Source organism: Columba livia, chromosome 8 (assembly GCF_036013475.1).
Source record: "Columba livia isolate bColLiv1 breed racing homer chromosome 8, bColLiv1.pat.W.v2, whole genome shotgun sequence".
Lineage (NCBI taxonomy): Eukaryota > Metazoa > Chordata > Aves > Columbiformes > Columbidae > Columba > Columba livia.
Window position 1 is genome coordinate 26,564,094 of NC_088609.1, and position 15,796 is coordinate 26,579,889.

General features: G+C 40.0%; 1 protein-coding gene across 2 annotated transcripts in view; it reads left to right on the plus strand.

The window, feature by feature from the left end:
- Positions 1-15,796, plus strand: part of COL24A1 (collagen type XXIV alpha 1 chain) — a 136,408-nt gene that overhangs the window by 8,488 nt on the left and 112,124 nt on the right. The window contains exons 3-5 of one of the 2 annotated variants that reach the window (XM_065072646.1): positions 4,525-5,828; positions 10,499-10,552; positions 13,847-13,900. In XM_065072646.1, coding sequence (XP_064928718.1) covers positions 4,525-5,828; positions 10,499-10,552; positions 13,847-13,900 — 1,412 coding nt within the window. The remainder of the gene's footprint in view (positions 1-4,524; positions 5,829-10,498; positions 10,553-13,846; positions 13,901-15,796) is intronic. The other variant, XM_065072647.1, reaches the window with a different exon arrangement.

The following is a 15,796-nucleotide window of genomic DNA, read 5'->3' on the forward strand; positions in this document are numbered from 1 at the left end:
AACTTTCTTGGCAGTTGCGGGGTTTTGGTTTTTTGTTTCGCTGGTGGTGGTGGTGGTTTTTTTTGTTTTTTAAAGAGTTTTCTGCCAAATATGAAGATGCTAGCTAGGGTAATTAACATTCCATCTCTCCTGAGCTGATGGGACAGCCTGTGCATGCTTTACCTGAGAAGCTAAGCCTTGTTCACTTTAGTTGGCTGCTATAAATCATATTCAATTAAATATATGTAAAGCCTTTAGCAATAGTACTTTGAGCTCAAGGACATACAGAATCAATGCTGGTTGACTTTCCTGTGGTGTCTGGGAGAGCACTGGTTGCAGCCAGGTATCTTAATTAACCCAGCTGCAGATGCAGCATCACCTAGGAAGTGGGCAACCTGATGAGTAACTGCTCTTGGTTCTGGTGGAGCTGATGAATGACCCTTGTCTTTCCCTTACTCATGCTGGTAAAGGGAAAGTGAGCAATGCATACATTAGAATTGCTGAAATGGAGAAAGCACCCCAAATATCCTGCCTTCAAAGTAGTCATAAGTATGGAGGATTGTGGCAAATGAACAAGAGAGACTGAACAGAATAGTTCCACAGTTCCTTTTGCGGATTTTTTTTTGCCAAAGCCCATGTTAGGTTTTCCCTCCCCTCATGATGCAGTAGGGTTTTTCAAGTCCTCCTAGAAGGTGGAATGAAAGCACTTGACACAAAAATCCCAAAACAACTTTTCCTTCAAGAAGATGAGCCATTAGAATTTGAGGGACCTAAAGAGTTAAGTGAACAGTAAGTGAATACAGATGTTGTACAGACATGGAGGTAAACACAGAAAAGGGACTACTGATAGGTAAAGAAATAGCAGTTGTCATGCAAGGAGGAAATGTTGAGAGGGTTGCCTGCTCCCAAAACCCCATGTACTGCCAAGAGCTTCTGAAAGCCTTAAAATAAAAATACATGTTGGACCAAGAATGAAATGACTGGCCAAAAAATTCTGGAACAGCCTTTTGGCTTGATGGTGGGTTAACAGGCAGAAAGTCAGCAAGGAATAATTAGCTGATATTTAATCTTATGCTGTCATTTTTCACACAGAATTTGTGTTTAGCTTTCTCAGAACCTGTCATTGTTCACAAGAGTCTATTTGCAGGATGTGGAGAATGTGTCTTGTTTCTCATCATGCTCTCGGATGTTTTTCTTTTTTTTTAATAACTTTCAAACAAATTTTGGTGATTTTGTTTGCAATCAGATTTAGTACAGCTACTCTTGAATGTAAGTTTTAGATTGACTGTTTTAAGCCAGTTTAAATTGAAGCTTTTTGTTTCATACTTCAATTTACTTTTGACACATCATGTGCATAGTTACTTTTGAATACAAATATATAATTATAAATATTTAAAAAAATACAAGTACTTGCCAAATATTTCAGGTTAGGGTGTGATATTCAGGCACAACCTGAGGTTAGATTATTAGCTGTTCTCCTCCATGCAGTCCGCTGGCACAGCCAATGCACAGAAGTGCCGGAGCAGTGTCACCAGCCTTGGGGCACTGTTTGCATGTGTATGACTTTGGCATTGCCCAGAGCTCAGGACTGGTGTTTCTTCTTAGGTTTCACAAGGGCAATACAAGTAAAGCTTTCTCCTCTGTAACTACACACAGACCACGCAGGACCTGGGGCCTGGGAAAGTCTGGTAGTTCATTAGCAGCTGCATTGTGCTTCGAAGCTCTGCTATAACCCGACCTCTCTTATCAGTTTGACAGATAAAAATACAGCCCTAGTAAATTAATTGCTCTGAGGCAAAACATCTTGAGAAATTGGCATGCACAGGACTTTCTGCAAAGATTTGCTTTCCCTGTACCTCTGTCTGTGCTGGCTACTTGCCACGATAATCTTGGCGTGTCTGTGAATCTCAAACATGACTAGAAACACTACAAGGTGTGTAATTAATTTTCAAGATGTACAGTGCATTCAGGTTGATGCTTTTGGTTCCAATCTATAAACCCCTCTCAAGGAAATCTTAGCCTCTTTTCATAACTTAGCACTGAAACTAAGCCAACATCTGTCTATTCTTAAAGTTTCCTATGAATACATTCGGTAAACAGAGAAAGGAAACACTGGGAAAAGAGACCTTTTTTCCACTAAAAGAGTGAACATCCATTTGTTTCATTTGCTCTTTTATCTTAATAGAGTGGAGAATCCTTAACTTTTCTTGGATACTCCAAATTTTTGTTATGCTATTTAGTAGCTTTATTTACTTACTTAAAGGACAAGGAGCATAGTAAAAGTACCCTCAGCTAAATGCTATGGGAAGTGCCAGTCTCTCCCCAGCCAGGCTTGAGAGATCAGTGCAACTGTTAGATACTACTAGTCCTTTTTAATATAGGCAGTTCACTGAAGCTCAAGTCGAGCCAGTTGTTCTAGTTACAGGAAAAAAGATGGTATCGTATGCTTCTGTGCAGTGCTGTTTATTGAAACTGCAATGTTTAGTTTCCATTTGTGCAGAAAATTAGAAAATTTGGCCTGAGGGACCTTGCACTCATCTGGTCCTATGTCCTGCTGAGATCCAGGTCAATGTTGAAGTTAATTCAGGTTATTGGGTCCTGTCCAGTTGGGCTTTGAAAATCTCCAAGAAAGGAGATTATGCAATGTCTCTGGCCTCCTGGTCCAGCACTTAACCACTCTTGTGGTGATAATGCTTTCTCTCTGTATGGAGCTGGAGTTTCTTGTGTTGCAGCTTGTGTTCTTTATTTCTCAGGTTTTTTTCTGTTTTCCCTATAATCCCAATTCAGATAATGGACAATTGTAATTGGATTCCCCCCAAACCTTCCCATCTCCAGCCTAAGTAAATATGTAGTTTCTTCAGCTTTATGTCATGTGTTTTAGCCCCCAGTCTTCTTGTCTCTTATTTCCATAATTGCATTTTGTCTCAGTCTCTGCAGTATTTCTGTGGCAGCTTTCACAAACACCCAGAAAAGCAGTTTTACCAATCAATGCTACAAGTGCTGTCTTATTTTGCAACACTACAGGGTCTTCCCTCGGATGTGTGATTTATTTCCCATTTAAGCCTTTGTAGTGTTTCTGTTTCAGCTGTATCATAATGGTGTCTTTCTATTAATCCTGAAGGAACAAGGTATTTATGCCCACTGACTCCAACATGCTGAAACCTGATTTAAGCAATACCAAATGAACTTAGTCATCTTTGACTATTGATTTAGGAGGAAAGCGGCTTTGAATTCTTAGGCCGGGTCAGGTATAATTAGAGTTTATCAGGGGGCTAGTTAAGTATGTTTCTACCAATTAAGATATTTAGCCCAGTAAGAGGGAGACACTGTAAGGTCCAGGCTAATGAAAGGGCTGAAGCACAAAGCTCACATTATATGACACTAGAGAATCCAACAGTGAAAATACCATTGACCATTCCACCCTGTAGGAAGATCTCCTATCCAGACGTCTATGTGCCATGAATCAGTAGGACAACTGGTTTCTGTGTCTCCTTGAAGTCCATCGCTGCCTCCTGCTGTGGAGTGCACTCTTAATTCAATATCTTGTCTGGGTAGCTGCAGCCTTGCGTTTGCTGGGAGGACAGGCAAGCAGAAGATGGGAGCACTGCCCCTTGGTCCTGATATTTCCTTGCTTTCCTTGCTCTTCACCACTTCTGCAGAATATACCTCATCCCTGGCCCTAATGAGTAAGCTGTGTGGAGGCAAAGAAGGCCATGGTGCACTCTGTTGCATCTTCTCTTGGAAAGATCTTTGTTTTCTTTTAGTCCGACTAGTTTTGGAACAGATACGTACAATCAAGGGGGATTCCGCAGGGAAAACAATTCCCTTTGAAACCAGCTCTGTAATGGTACAGGGTCGTGCTTGATGGGAGGAGAGCTCCTGGTGGAAGCACAGCAGTTCTTCCCTGTGCCAGCTGCATTACTTCTGCAGCACATAATAACTACTCTGCAAAGCTTACCTTTGTATTTTGCTTTGATCCAGTCACTGTCCTCTGGTGCTCAACTGAGGTGTTACTGTGTTATAAATAGCTTGTCCCTTCTTAAAAACAAAGCAACCCTCCCCCCACCCACCAATAATTTCAGTTAAACCTTTCTGATAAAGAGGAAAATAATGGTATTATTGCAGAAGGAATTTGTTGAAGAAAAAGTTAAAGTTTAAAAAAAAAATTATCTGCTCAAAGAGTAGGCAGGATTAGCCAAATAAATAAGAAACTGACAAAGTCTGTTCATTGACTACTGTGAAAATTTGGAGACAGTAAATGGGGATTTGAGTTTCATAAATGAACTAACCTACAATGAGCATTATGTGGACTTTTCTATGTGTTTTTTTTTCTTTTTTAAGATGGAAAGTTTGTTCTGGCTTTAATTATTTGCTTTATGTGAAAGGTTGGTGTGCCTTACACTAGGTATTTGGTGGCCTTGCTGTGTGCAATAGATATGGTCTGAGAAGTACAGATTTGTGAAGAAGTGCATAATTTGTTTATATGGATCTGAATTTATGAGCTTGTAAATGAAATCAACAGCGTGCCTTTATTTCTTTTTACAGCAGTAGATGTTCTTCATCGACTAGGCCTTGTGAAAGATGTTCAACAGCCCTCAGAGACGACAGTGCCCTCAACATCATCTCTGTTACCTCAGGGTGTTCGTCTAACCGCATCAGGAGTTGTACTAACTAGTGATGTGCATATCGAGGCCCCCATCACACAAGTCATACCATCAAATCTAGGGCATCAGTTCACCATCTTAGTTGGATTGTATTCTTACAGAGCAAATAATGCTTTCCTTTTCAGTATTAGGAGCAAAAATAGACTGCAGTTTGGTGTCCAGCTGCTACCAAGAAAGGTAGCAGTGTACACTGGAGGGAAGCAGCCTGTATACTTTGATTATAGTGTTCATAATGAACAATGGCATTCATTTGCCATTGACATTAGAGACAAGACTGTCTCCATATTTGCTGAGTGTGGAAGGAAGTACTATAGGCGGGAGATACTTTCTGAAGTGGAGACATTTGATTTGGATAGTTTATTTACCCTGGGAAGGATGAACTCTCACTCTGTCAGCTTTGAAGGAGTTATATGCCAGCTAGATATTATTCCCTCTGCAGAAGCCTCTGCAAACTATTGTAAATATGTGAAACAGCAGTGTCGCCAGGCTGAAACGTATCGATCTCTGCTAGGAGCTCCGCATGTGTCTGATGGGCTGGATGATTTTTCGAAGATGATGATTGATGAGAAAAGCCAGTCAAAAGGCATATCAGCTTATAGAAGGGAAGAAACATCAAACACACGTGTTACCAATGTTGCTCAGATTCACTTTGTATCAGAATACTTGGAGTCAAGAAACGCTTCTGCATCAGAGTTTCCAGAGGCCAAATCTCTGCTGCTGGAAGCTTGGTCTGAAATGGAACTCCAGGAGAAAGTTAATCTGCCTCTTCATCAGCAGGAGACAAGCAAAAAAAGAAACCTCACTGAAACCCGCACAGGATCATATCCGAATACTTTAGACGATACCTTGGAAGATGCAAGCAGACAAAGTGAACCTTCTCTGATCTCCCCTGTAAAACAAAGTAAAACCAAAAGCAAGGGAATGGACAAAGCAAAACAGCATTTAGATGAACCAAGCAAAAAGCAGCAAATTTTCAACACAACCCTGTACAGTTTGGCTGCTGACCTCTCTCTGGATAATCAGCTCAGTCCGGGGCAGGAAGGTGCCTTTGATGCTGATGAGACTTACTACACGGAAAACAGTTATGACATTGGTATTGATAATTATGCTTATGACTATGAAGATCTTGACAAAATGTTTGAAATGGGAAGTATCAGAGGTCCAAAGGGGGAAACTGGACCTCCTGTAAGTTATCTTTACTACTCTTTTTTACTATAACACAGTGACATACGTTTAACAGAGGCTTTGAAAGAAACCTCGCAAAGCATGCCAAAGCTGCGACTGTGACTTCTCCTGGCCGTGCTGTACAAATGTTTGTCTGCCCTAAGCTTCTCTCTTTCCCGCATGTAATTTTGGTGCAAGTGTTGTATATTTTTGTTTACTGGCAGCACATGACGATATTGAAGACATTCACATTCTGGTGAAGTGGTAGGCAACCCAGACTTCTTTAAAATTTGAAATGCAGCCAGGTGTTTGTAATTGGTAATTACGGAGTCTGCTCACTTAACACTACAGGGTAAATTCATACAGCACACAAATGTAGACACTGATCCACAAAAAGAACAACAAGGCTGTTTGGAAGACTGACATAGTTTTCTCAGTTGTGCAATGCTACCAAAATTCGTAATTGTAGAAAGAGACCAGTTGCAGAATCTAGGCTGGTAAAGCCATTTGTAACCCCAGGTTACACGGTCATGCAAACCTGCATATAAAATGACTGTGAGAACAGTCTTACAAAATTTTGTGCCATTTTTTTCAGTTTGCAGGGTAAGTGATCCCTGAAACAATTGCAAATGCACAATAGTACTTTGGTAGAAACCCGTCCTTTCTTATTATGTATAAAAGGCTCACAAACTTTGTAATGCATACAAGTGGCAGCAATATATATGAAGCTACAGACAAAGAACAGCAGTTCCTGCTTAGCCCGGGAAATATGTTAGTGCTTGTTTGAGTCTTTGGTTAAAATTTTTAAGCCATAGAATGGAGTAGATAATCCCACTTGTTTTCCCCCACCCTGAACCCCTCCTTTTCTTTTTGTCTGTATTTATTACTGGAAAGCAATTTGATATCTGTTAAGCAGCTCCTAATATACATTTGAATGTGCCCATAAATTAATGTGTGTATTCTTTCAGCACTGAAATATTTTTTTATTAAGGTAGTCAGCAACTGAAAACCTATTTAAAAGTTCAATTATTGTTCTAAACAGGATCCAGATGCAAAGGGATTGTTACACAATTTAAAAATGTTAACAAGTAATTCACATTAGTCTGGGGTGCTCTTGCTTAATCTCTCTTGAATGTGAAGTCAGTCTTTTTTTCTCTTTTTGTCCCTTATGATACTATTTATGGGGACATGTCACTAAGTATGTAGCTGTCATCAACATGAGGTTAATTTCCATTTTTGGAGCTTAGGATGTTTAGTAACTGCTAATGGAAGCCTTTAATTTTAGCACATCACCTGTACATTGTGATGGCACAGAAATGGCTGCTGATAATGCTCTTGGTTCTTTGTATTACTAAGAAACTCCAAACAAATGATCTGGTGGTGGTTGGTTGTGGGTGGTGGTGTTGTTGTTGGTTTTGTTTGTTTTAGACGCTATATATACAGCATCAAAGTTGATAGCTGATGTGGAGAGTTCAAAGATGACTGTGTTACCATTTTCTTGCCTGTCTTACAGACTGGGGTTCCAGAAGTTTGCCTCATTTAGGAAGGCAGTTAGAGCAGACTTTGTGGTCGGTATAGTCTGTAGCAATTAATTTGGTGAATTTGCCCTGAGGTGTTTTGCTGGGTCAGGATTTAAATAATATGCCTGAGATCTTGGAGGTCTGTGGCAGAGCTGGGAAGTTAGTCTAGACCTTTGTGGGCCATAGTTTGGCTGAAGAGGCTAGCAGTACCCACTGGAACAGAGGCAAAGCTGCAGCTTTTTGCTGCCAGAGGAGTTAATGCCAGAGGGCGAAGAGGCCTCTGTGTGGGCCTGATCCACACAAGCTCTTGTAACAAATTGTGTTCCGCGGAGGTTGTGTGACTTGGTACCTGTCACTGGTGTTGGCCTCAGACTTGCAAAGGTCATCTTGGTTTGCTTACCCAGTCTAGCACACCCATGTAGAGAAGACTAGAGATAATCCAGTTTTTCCGTGTGTATCCACAGAGTCTTATCAATGGAGAGCCTAAAAAAAGCAACACGGAGGAACTTCCAAGCTTCCCTTGCAGCAAAAAGTCCTGATGAGGCATGAAACCCCCTTACCCCCCCCCTTTTTTTTTCCCTCCTTTCATTATGTTGTGGTTAGATTGAATCTTCTTTCAAGATTTCAACGCAGAAATAATGTTTGTTCTATTGGAGTTGACAGGCAAGAACTAGCTTTTGTGGTTCTTAAACTCCTCAGGTTCATTTTAGCTTTTAATCATCTACCAGAACTGATTCTTGCCTTGTATAATTAGGCCCCTTGTGTTTCATGTTCCCACAGCAGTGGAATTTACCCACTGCTGCAAAGCAGGATTCCAGAATTCAGGCTTTCATTTATGGATAGCATATGGAAAAGGGCACCTATTTCTTCAAAACTGTTGAGACCATGATTAAAATTCTAGGAGTTGCAATGACCAAAATCCCCTACAAAAATATAAAATGAGTTTAAGGTGGAAAAGTGTGGTCTCCTGAACCACTGGTTTAAAGGGAAAGGTGCTCCATTAATCCGATGAGCCTCTCCTTTTTGTGTTGTAGAGGGTGTTATGCACCATATTTTTAAATCTTTATATAGTGCTATTTTTAACTGTTTAAATTTCATAGAATGGCAGAATAGTTTGGGTTGGAAGGGACCTTCAAAGGTCATGTAGTCCAACTAAACTGATATTCTTCATTGCACAGCCCCGAAGCAGTCTGCAGTAACATGATACATAGTCCCACTCTGGTAGAAGGTTGATGTGAGCTAAAGAGCTGCTTTCATTTGCTTGCTGGTAGATAATTGCATCTGCAGGCCTATCTGCAGAGGATTTGGCTTCCCCTGAGAAATGAGCTAGGAATTAGTTTCCTCTATTGGAAAAGCTTTCTGGATTATGAAGACACTCAGCTGGGCAGAGTAGTAGTAGAAGACCAAAAGGTGATGTTCCTTAGGCTGCCTGGTTGGTAAGGAAAAGCCCCCTGGAGATATTACCAGGAGGAACTGGAAGTGCAAGCCCTGCATTAGACAGAATTGAGTCCTGGTTGAGATGTTCTTGTTCCAAACAAGAGGCGTGTGATAACCCTGAGAGAAGGCAGTTCAGAGATCGTAAATGTGGTGCAGTAAGGGCAGCATCAACTACTCTTTCACTCTTAGTTTATTCCAATTATTTTACTCTTAGCTACCCTTTTACACTTGAGCTTATCTCAACTTATTTCTCAGTTGAACAAAATTATTTGCTGAGGCTCTCCCTGGCCACAGGGGACATATTTGGCAGTTAATCACTTTCATGCATTTTAGTTCTGTAGGTAACCCTCACGTTTCCTTGCCCAGGGTGTGAAATCTATCTCAGTATCTGCTGATTCAGATAAAAACTTCAGATTCTCATAGGTTTCTTTTTAGTTGCAAAAAGATAATGTTAGTCTTAGATATTTATATGTTTCATTTAATTCACCTGAAACTTTATGCAGTTTCCGTATCTTCTGCATGAGAGTATTGAAAAGCTTTAATCCATAACGCAAAGCCATACATATATATTTCTCTGATGTTGATGACATTGCTTTGGCTGTTGTAGGAATTAGTGAAAGACTTCCACAGCTGTAAAGAAAGGAGGTTAATCATACACAAGTGACTGCCTGCTCTAGGGCATTTGGAAAGAGAACCATGCGGGTTTTTTATTATTTCCAGTGAAATGAAAATGAGGAAAGAAATAAAAATAGGTGGACATTCGTGTTTGGTATGATCCTTGTTGCTCAATAATTAAATTAATAGCTGTATGAAGTAGCATAACATGCTAGGAGTAGGTAGGAGTATTCTGAGTGACCAAATCAGAATTCCAGGTGGTCTAAAACTGATGGGGTGAGACTTGGTGTGGTAGTACAGAAATCCTAAGTACAAATAGGGGCTGGGGGAGTGATCAGTTAGGCAGTCAGATGAGGGTGATAAAGTGATGTTATAGTGCACGAGAGAAAAAAAAAAATGCTTCTTACCACTGTGATGCTTCGTATGTTACCAGGAATGGCGACTATCAGAGAGAGGCTATTTTTCTGCTGTTTTGGGTATGCTCTGAGGCTGCAGTTTGGAGAAGTGTCCTCAGTTCTGGATGATGAGCTTTGAAAAGGATGTGGGCAAACTGGAAGGGTTGTAGAAGCTTGCAGTAACAGTGCTGCAGTCACAGAAGTATGATGATTAGCAAGGTTAAAACAAAAGTGTATTTAGTCACTTAAGTAAGGGACAAATGTTAAAATTCTTCAAAGGGTGACTTGAAGATACTTTTTTTGCCTGTTCACAGGACGTATGTCAATACAAGAGTTACCTCTGACTTTTCTAAAATGCATTTGGCATGCTAGTGTACTTATTAAAAACACTTAATAATTTTCTGTTCTTTGTTTTGAAATATACTGCACTTGCTTTTTTCTAATCCCTCAGCTGATCTCCTCTTCCTTTAATACAAATAGCTTAAGTAGAAGTTGCTATCTAGATTGTTAGCTCCAATTTCTCTGACATAAGATACTTTCTAAACAGAAATCTGATTTGGAGCCAGACTAAAAACACACATGCTTGTAGGCTGGGAATTTGTTTTCAAGTTGAAGGTCTGTACAAGCAGAAAGTTATCAGTTAGAAGAACCGGTCTGGTTCAGACTTGTGATACTGTTCTTGTATTGAATTTTAGCCTCAACTGTTTTGATTTTCTACCATCAGGGTCCTCCAGGTCCTCCAGGTTTACCTGGTCCATCAGGAAAGAGAGGTCCTCGGGTGAGTAAAACAGCTATGTTCTACTTTAGCTCTAGGCAGATCACCAGTAATCAAACTGGAGTTTGCATCATTTTGTTTTTCTCAACTTTATTGGTATGTTTGGCGATTACGAAAGTGTATGATTCTTAATACTTAACAGATAGGTTAAAGTAAGGCAAAGCGAAGTTTTGTTTCTGCAGCATAGTTAATTCCATGTATGAGTGTGCACATAGAGCATTGTTACATTTGTACCTAGCTTTTGCTGCTTGCAATATTAACTGTTAGTTTTTCCATTCTGCTCCCATTTGCTTCAATCTAAGGTCACATGCATTTGTTTTTGGAATGAGGGGGAGTGAGCAATGCATGCCACCACCACAGAGGAGCAGGCGGTGGATACAAAATTAACTGCTGCAAGACACGGGGAGGGGGGGGGGAAATACCAATCCCCAAAATCTGTTTTAGTCTCTTGTGTTACAGCAGCTTAATAAAAGAGGTGATAGTTATGTGGGTAATTTGCCAAAGAAATGAGCTAGAGTAGCAAACGTTGATTTACGCTGTGTGGCTGGGCACACCCCAGCATGAGCAGGGACAGAGCCTTGCCCTGTGCCAGGGGACACAGCGCGGGATGGGCAGCACTGAGCAGAAATCTGTGCCCAGCTGCCAAGAGCCTGGCAGAAGCCTGCACCACTGCAAGGGCTAGCTGACAGCCCAAAAGAGGTAAATCCTCTCTGGTGAATCTGTGTTTGCAAAATCATGCACTATAAATAAATAAATATATACATACACATGTGACCAGGTAGTCCCCGAGGTTGTGGTTTGATTTGTAGAGTTTTAGGGGAAGGGTGGCTGGAGGGAACAGGTTAGCATTAATTGTATAGAAGGTTTTTGGGCCGTGGTATTTGGGGATGTAAGTGGTGATGGCTGGAGTGCACTTGGCTGGGCAACTTGCAAGAGGCAGATAGGGGAGAGGTTTGTATGAAGGATCAGTAGAAGTGTGGGCGGAGTTTTCACTCAATCTTTGGGGGACATTTGAACTGCCTGGGTAGGAAAGTGCACTGGTCAAAGGGGCTGAAAACCAAACAGGTGCTTTAGAGCACTTGGAGATAAGGGGGTAGACAAGACACATTGAAAAGTATAAAAAAGCATTCCTTTGAATCCGTATCTTCCTGACTTCTTGGGTCCTTTTTTCAAACTCTCTTTTTGCATAAGAGCTGACAGATTCTACAATTTTGCTTTTTATGTTGCAAAGTGCCTCTGTTGAGGACACGTATTGCAGGCAGGATTCACATACCCAGGTAGATCCTTAAAAGTGCAAAGTTGTCTTTGGTTTAGAGGAGGCTGCCCATGTGTCTAAAGCCATGCCTGTTGCTGAGATCTCTTACCTTTCTCAGGTTGTTCTGTTTTGTTTTTTCAAGTGTAGAGTTCCTAAGAGAACAGTTCTCTCCTGTGTGAGTTTTCTAGATTACTGAGTGGGACATGCTTACTGATGTAAATGGACAGCTTGCAATAGGGTGCCTGAAAAAGCATGGGAATGTCCAAGGTGAATATTTACCAGTAATTCTGAGCTTAAAATACATATTTATATGGGTCAAGAAAACCTATAAAACTATTTGATCAAAGAAATATTTTTCAAATTCCAATGCTCTTTAGTTTGCAGAATCCTGATAAATTCAAGCAAATACAGCTAGTGAAGTTACATGGTATGATAGAGGGGGTTTTTTAAGCCAAAAACCACACAAAGTCCTGTTGATGTGGAGTTCATCTCCATATCTATCAATCTGCCCTGTGACTTTTGTCTTCCTTCACATGAGGTGCCATCTGTGATTCTGAAACTTGATTTGCGGTGTTGAAGGGATGCAGCAGAGTGCAGAGCCGTGTTGCCTCAGCCTTCTTCAGGGTCTCTTGGGTGTGTGTCCAAACCCGATCCTGACAGAGTTTCACAGGTGTTGGACACTTTGGACGTGGTATCAATGCCTGATTAATGGTTAGAGATTTCCATTAAAAACTAGTTTTGATGTAGTTTCATGTCAGAGAAGTCCACATCTGACAGTTAAGCTTTTTTAAGTTCCTTGGGTTGATCTGAGTTTTTCATAATGGAATTTCAGCAATTTCAGAATTGTCAGTGATGAAATTCCCCCAATGCCTCTCTTTTCACAAGGATACTTTTGCACCCCTGTGTTGCAGCACCATGCCCCAAAATGATAATATTGCAAGCAGCAAAAGCTGGGAGCCAGTTCAGCACTGCAGCTGCATTGGCACCTAGTATTCATTTACTTTCTCCTAAAATCCCTGAGAGCATCTCCAAGGTTGCCAGTGTGCAAATTAATCTCTCAAACAGCACATGGCATGAGCATTTCTGTGGAGTTATGTCAACATTGTCTTTGGTGATAATGAGCTCTTAACAGATACAGCCTTCAGTGGTACTGCAAGGTATAACCAGTAAATTCAGAAGAAAAAACACTGAGTTTATTTGCTGTAAGATCACTGAATACGTGAAAAAGCTGAAAAGGATTCTTATTATTTTTGGTATTTGGATTAATAGTTTGGGTGGAATTTTGGCCTTAGTGAATTCAACAAAATCTCTGTTGGTGACTTACCAGGGGGAGGTTTTCCCCAATTTGCTCCTTCAGTGTTTGGAAGATGAATAACTGCTGACAGCCGCTGGAACAAGTATTTTCCCTAATGTACAGTTTGTCAAGGAGTGAAGATTGCTGAGTGTATTGCAGGAACAGAAACTTACCCAGGAAGGAGTAGATAGTCCCAACAGCCTGTTCTGTTCCTGGAATGGTTAAGTTTGACTCTTAGTACCAAGCCCATTTTCTACACTGGCTGTGGGAGAATTGGCTTGGTGAGGGGTTTTTATCTGTGATTTGTTTAGAGAAGATGGAATTTGTTGCTTTGAGTCATCTTTTAAGTCAGTGAGAACTGATCCACTTCCTTCTCTTTGCACTGTAGAGGTGGGTACCTCAGAATGGGGTGTTTGTTTGTTTGTTTTTTCCTTTCTATTTTTCTGATTTTTATACAACATCTCCAAGTTTTGTAGCTGGAGAGCAACATTGCAGTGACTGTGTGCCAAATACCTGTTAAGAGTTACTCGGGAAGACAACAGATTTTTAAAAGAAAGGGAAGTACTCAACTTCACTCTTTATTTTTTAGGAAGCTGTGAGTATTCTATTTCTTGAGAATCCTTTGAAAATCCCAACCAGTGCTTCTAAAAGCAACAGTGATGCAATAAAATGATTCTCTGCAAGCTGTTCACACTTGTTCAGTGGAGTACTGGATAATCTCACTCTTTTTATTTGTTTGTTTTTATAGGGTATTCCAGGACCACATGGTAATCCAGGTTTGCCAGGATTGCCAGGTCCAAAGGTGAGTTAATTTATCCATGTTGCCATGTAAAGACATGAATTTCTTACTGACTTTTTGGAAGCCCCAAGATGTTTCCTATAAAAGAAGCAATTGTCCTCCTTCGGTTTACAGATGGAGACTGTTACTGTAAACATATTTTAATTAAATTTAATCAATTAAATTGAACTTCAAATCAAATCAAAATAGAAGTTTATTCAGGGGAAAAAAACAAAACCAAGACAAACAAACCAAAAAAATGTGTGTGTGCAGAATGATGATCTGGAAACTCTTATCTGTGCAAGTAGTCTGTACTTCCCAAAAGAGCTCCGGTAAATCGGCTTGGCCTCTTTGATAAACTGGAATTTAAGTGAGAATAAATATTTAATTGCTTTAACCTTTTGCCTTGCTATTTTTTTTAAGAAAAAAAGATAGTGTCATTCTCTAGAAATTCCTTTCTTTTTTTGTCAGTGCCAAACCTTTGATATTTAAATATTCTAGTATTTCAGACGTGATCACTTGATTAATATGCTAGAATAATTTTCTAGAAGATTTATGGATGTGATATTTGAAACCAAAGCAAAAATACTACAGTGAAGCCCAAATAAAATCATCATCATAGGTCCTTCAAACTTGGGTAGCACAGCCTCCTTAAATAGATTTGACAAATCGTGCAGTCGCAGAATGCCTTCAGCTCATATTTAGTTTGAACAATTTGATGGATATGTTAGGAAAAAAACAGCAGCAAGCAACGATTTGGTTTCATACGATTCCTAATGACAGGAATCTGACCTGTCATGACAGGTGTTAAAAACTGCTTGAGGACATAAAAATAAATATCATAAAGCTTTCAGTGTCAAACACTGTAAAGCTGAGTGACTCTATTTGCTGTGTGTGCTTTTGTTATTATCTACTTATATAGGAACAGATAAACTTAGAGATTCATAATTAATTTTTGCCACACTTATGCTGGCCGTATAATAGAATACATTGCTAGAGAAAAATAATTGTAACCAGTTACTCCCAGGATTTATTTTAGAATGTATTTTTGCCCTCCACTGGATCATAATTATGATCCATTCTGTAGCTCTCCCCACGATTTTAAGAACAGAACGAATTGCATGTATGTGTATATTACCTATATACATTTTATATATACATAAAATATATATGTATGCATTACTAGGTACTTAGAGATCTGTTTAATTTCTGTTACACTATAAATTATCCTTTCAATACAAGTATCTTCTGAAACACTTTTCTTTTATTTAAAAATTAGCTAGGTGCTCACCAAATTTTGGTCATGAACATCCAGCTGACCCACACTGATTATATTAGCTGAAATGAAACACACTTTTGTTTGATGTGAAAACATTGCAGACAAGTTACAACAATTTTCTGGCTGTAAATTAATGCGGAATTATATTCTGCCTTTGAGACGCTTATGTTTTATCCTCCTGTGCTGAAGCATTCCTTATGGAACAACATTAGCTCATATCCTTACAGTATAGAATAGTGCAGCCTTGAGCACATGTCAGCACTTCCAACTGATAGCTGATATCTTCAGCATTTAATTCCTGATAAACTGTTGATCACAGAATCACAGAACATTAGGGATTGGAAGGGACCTCAAAAGCTCATCCAGTCCAATCCCCCTGCCGGAACAGGAACACCCAGATGAGGTTACACAGAAAGATGTCCAGGTGGGCTTGAATGTCTGTAGAGAAGGAGACTCCACAACCTCCCTGGGCTGCCTGGTCCGGTGTTCTGTCACCTTCCCTGAAAAGAAGTTTCTTCTCAAATTTAAGTGGAACCTCTTGTGTTCCAGTTTGAACCTGTTACCCCTTGTCCTACTGTCACCAAGAAGAGCCTGGCTCCATCCTTGTGACACTTACCCTTTATATATTTATAAACATTATT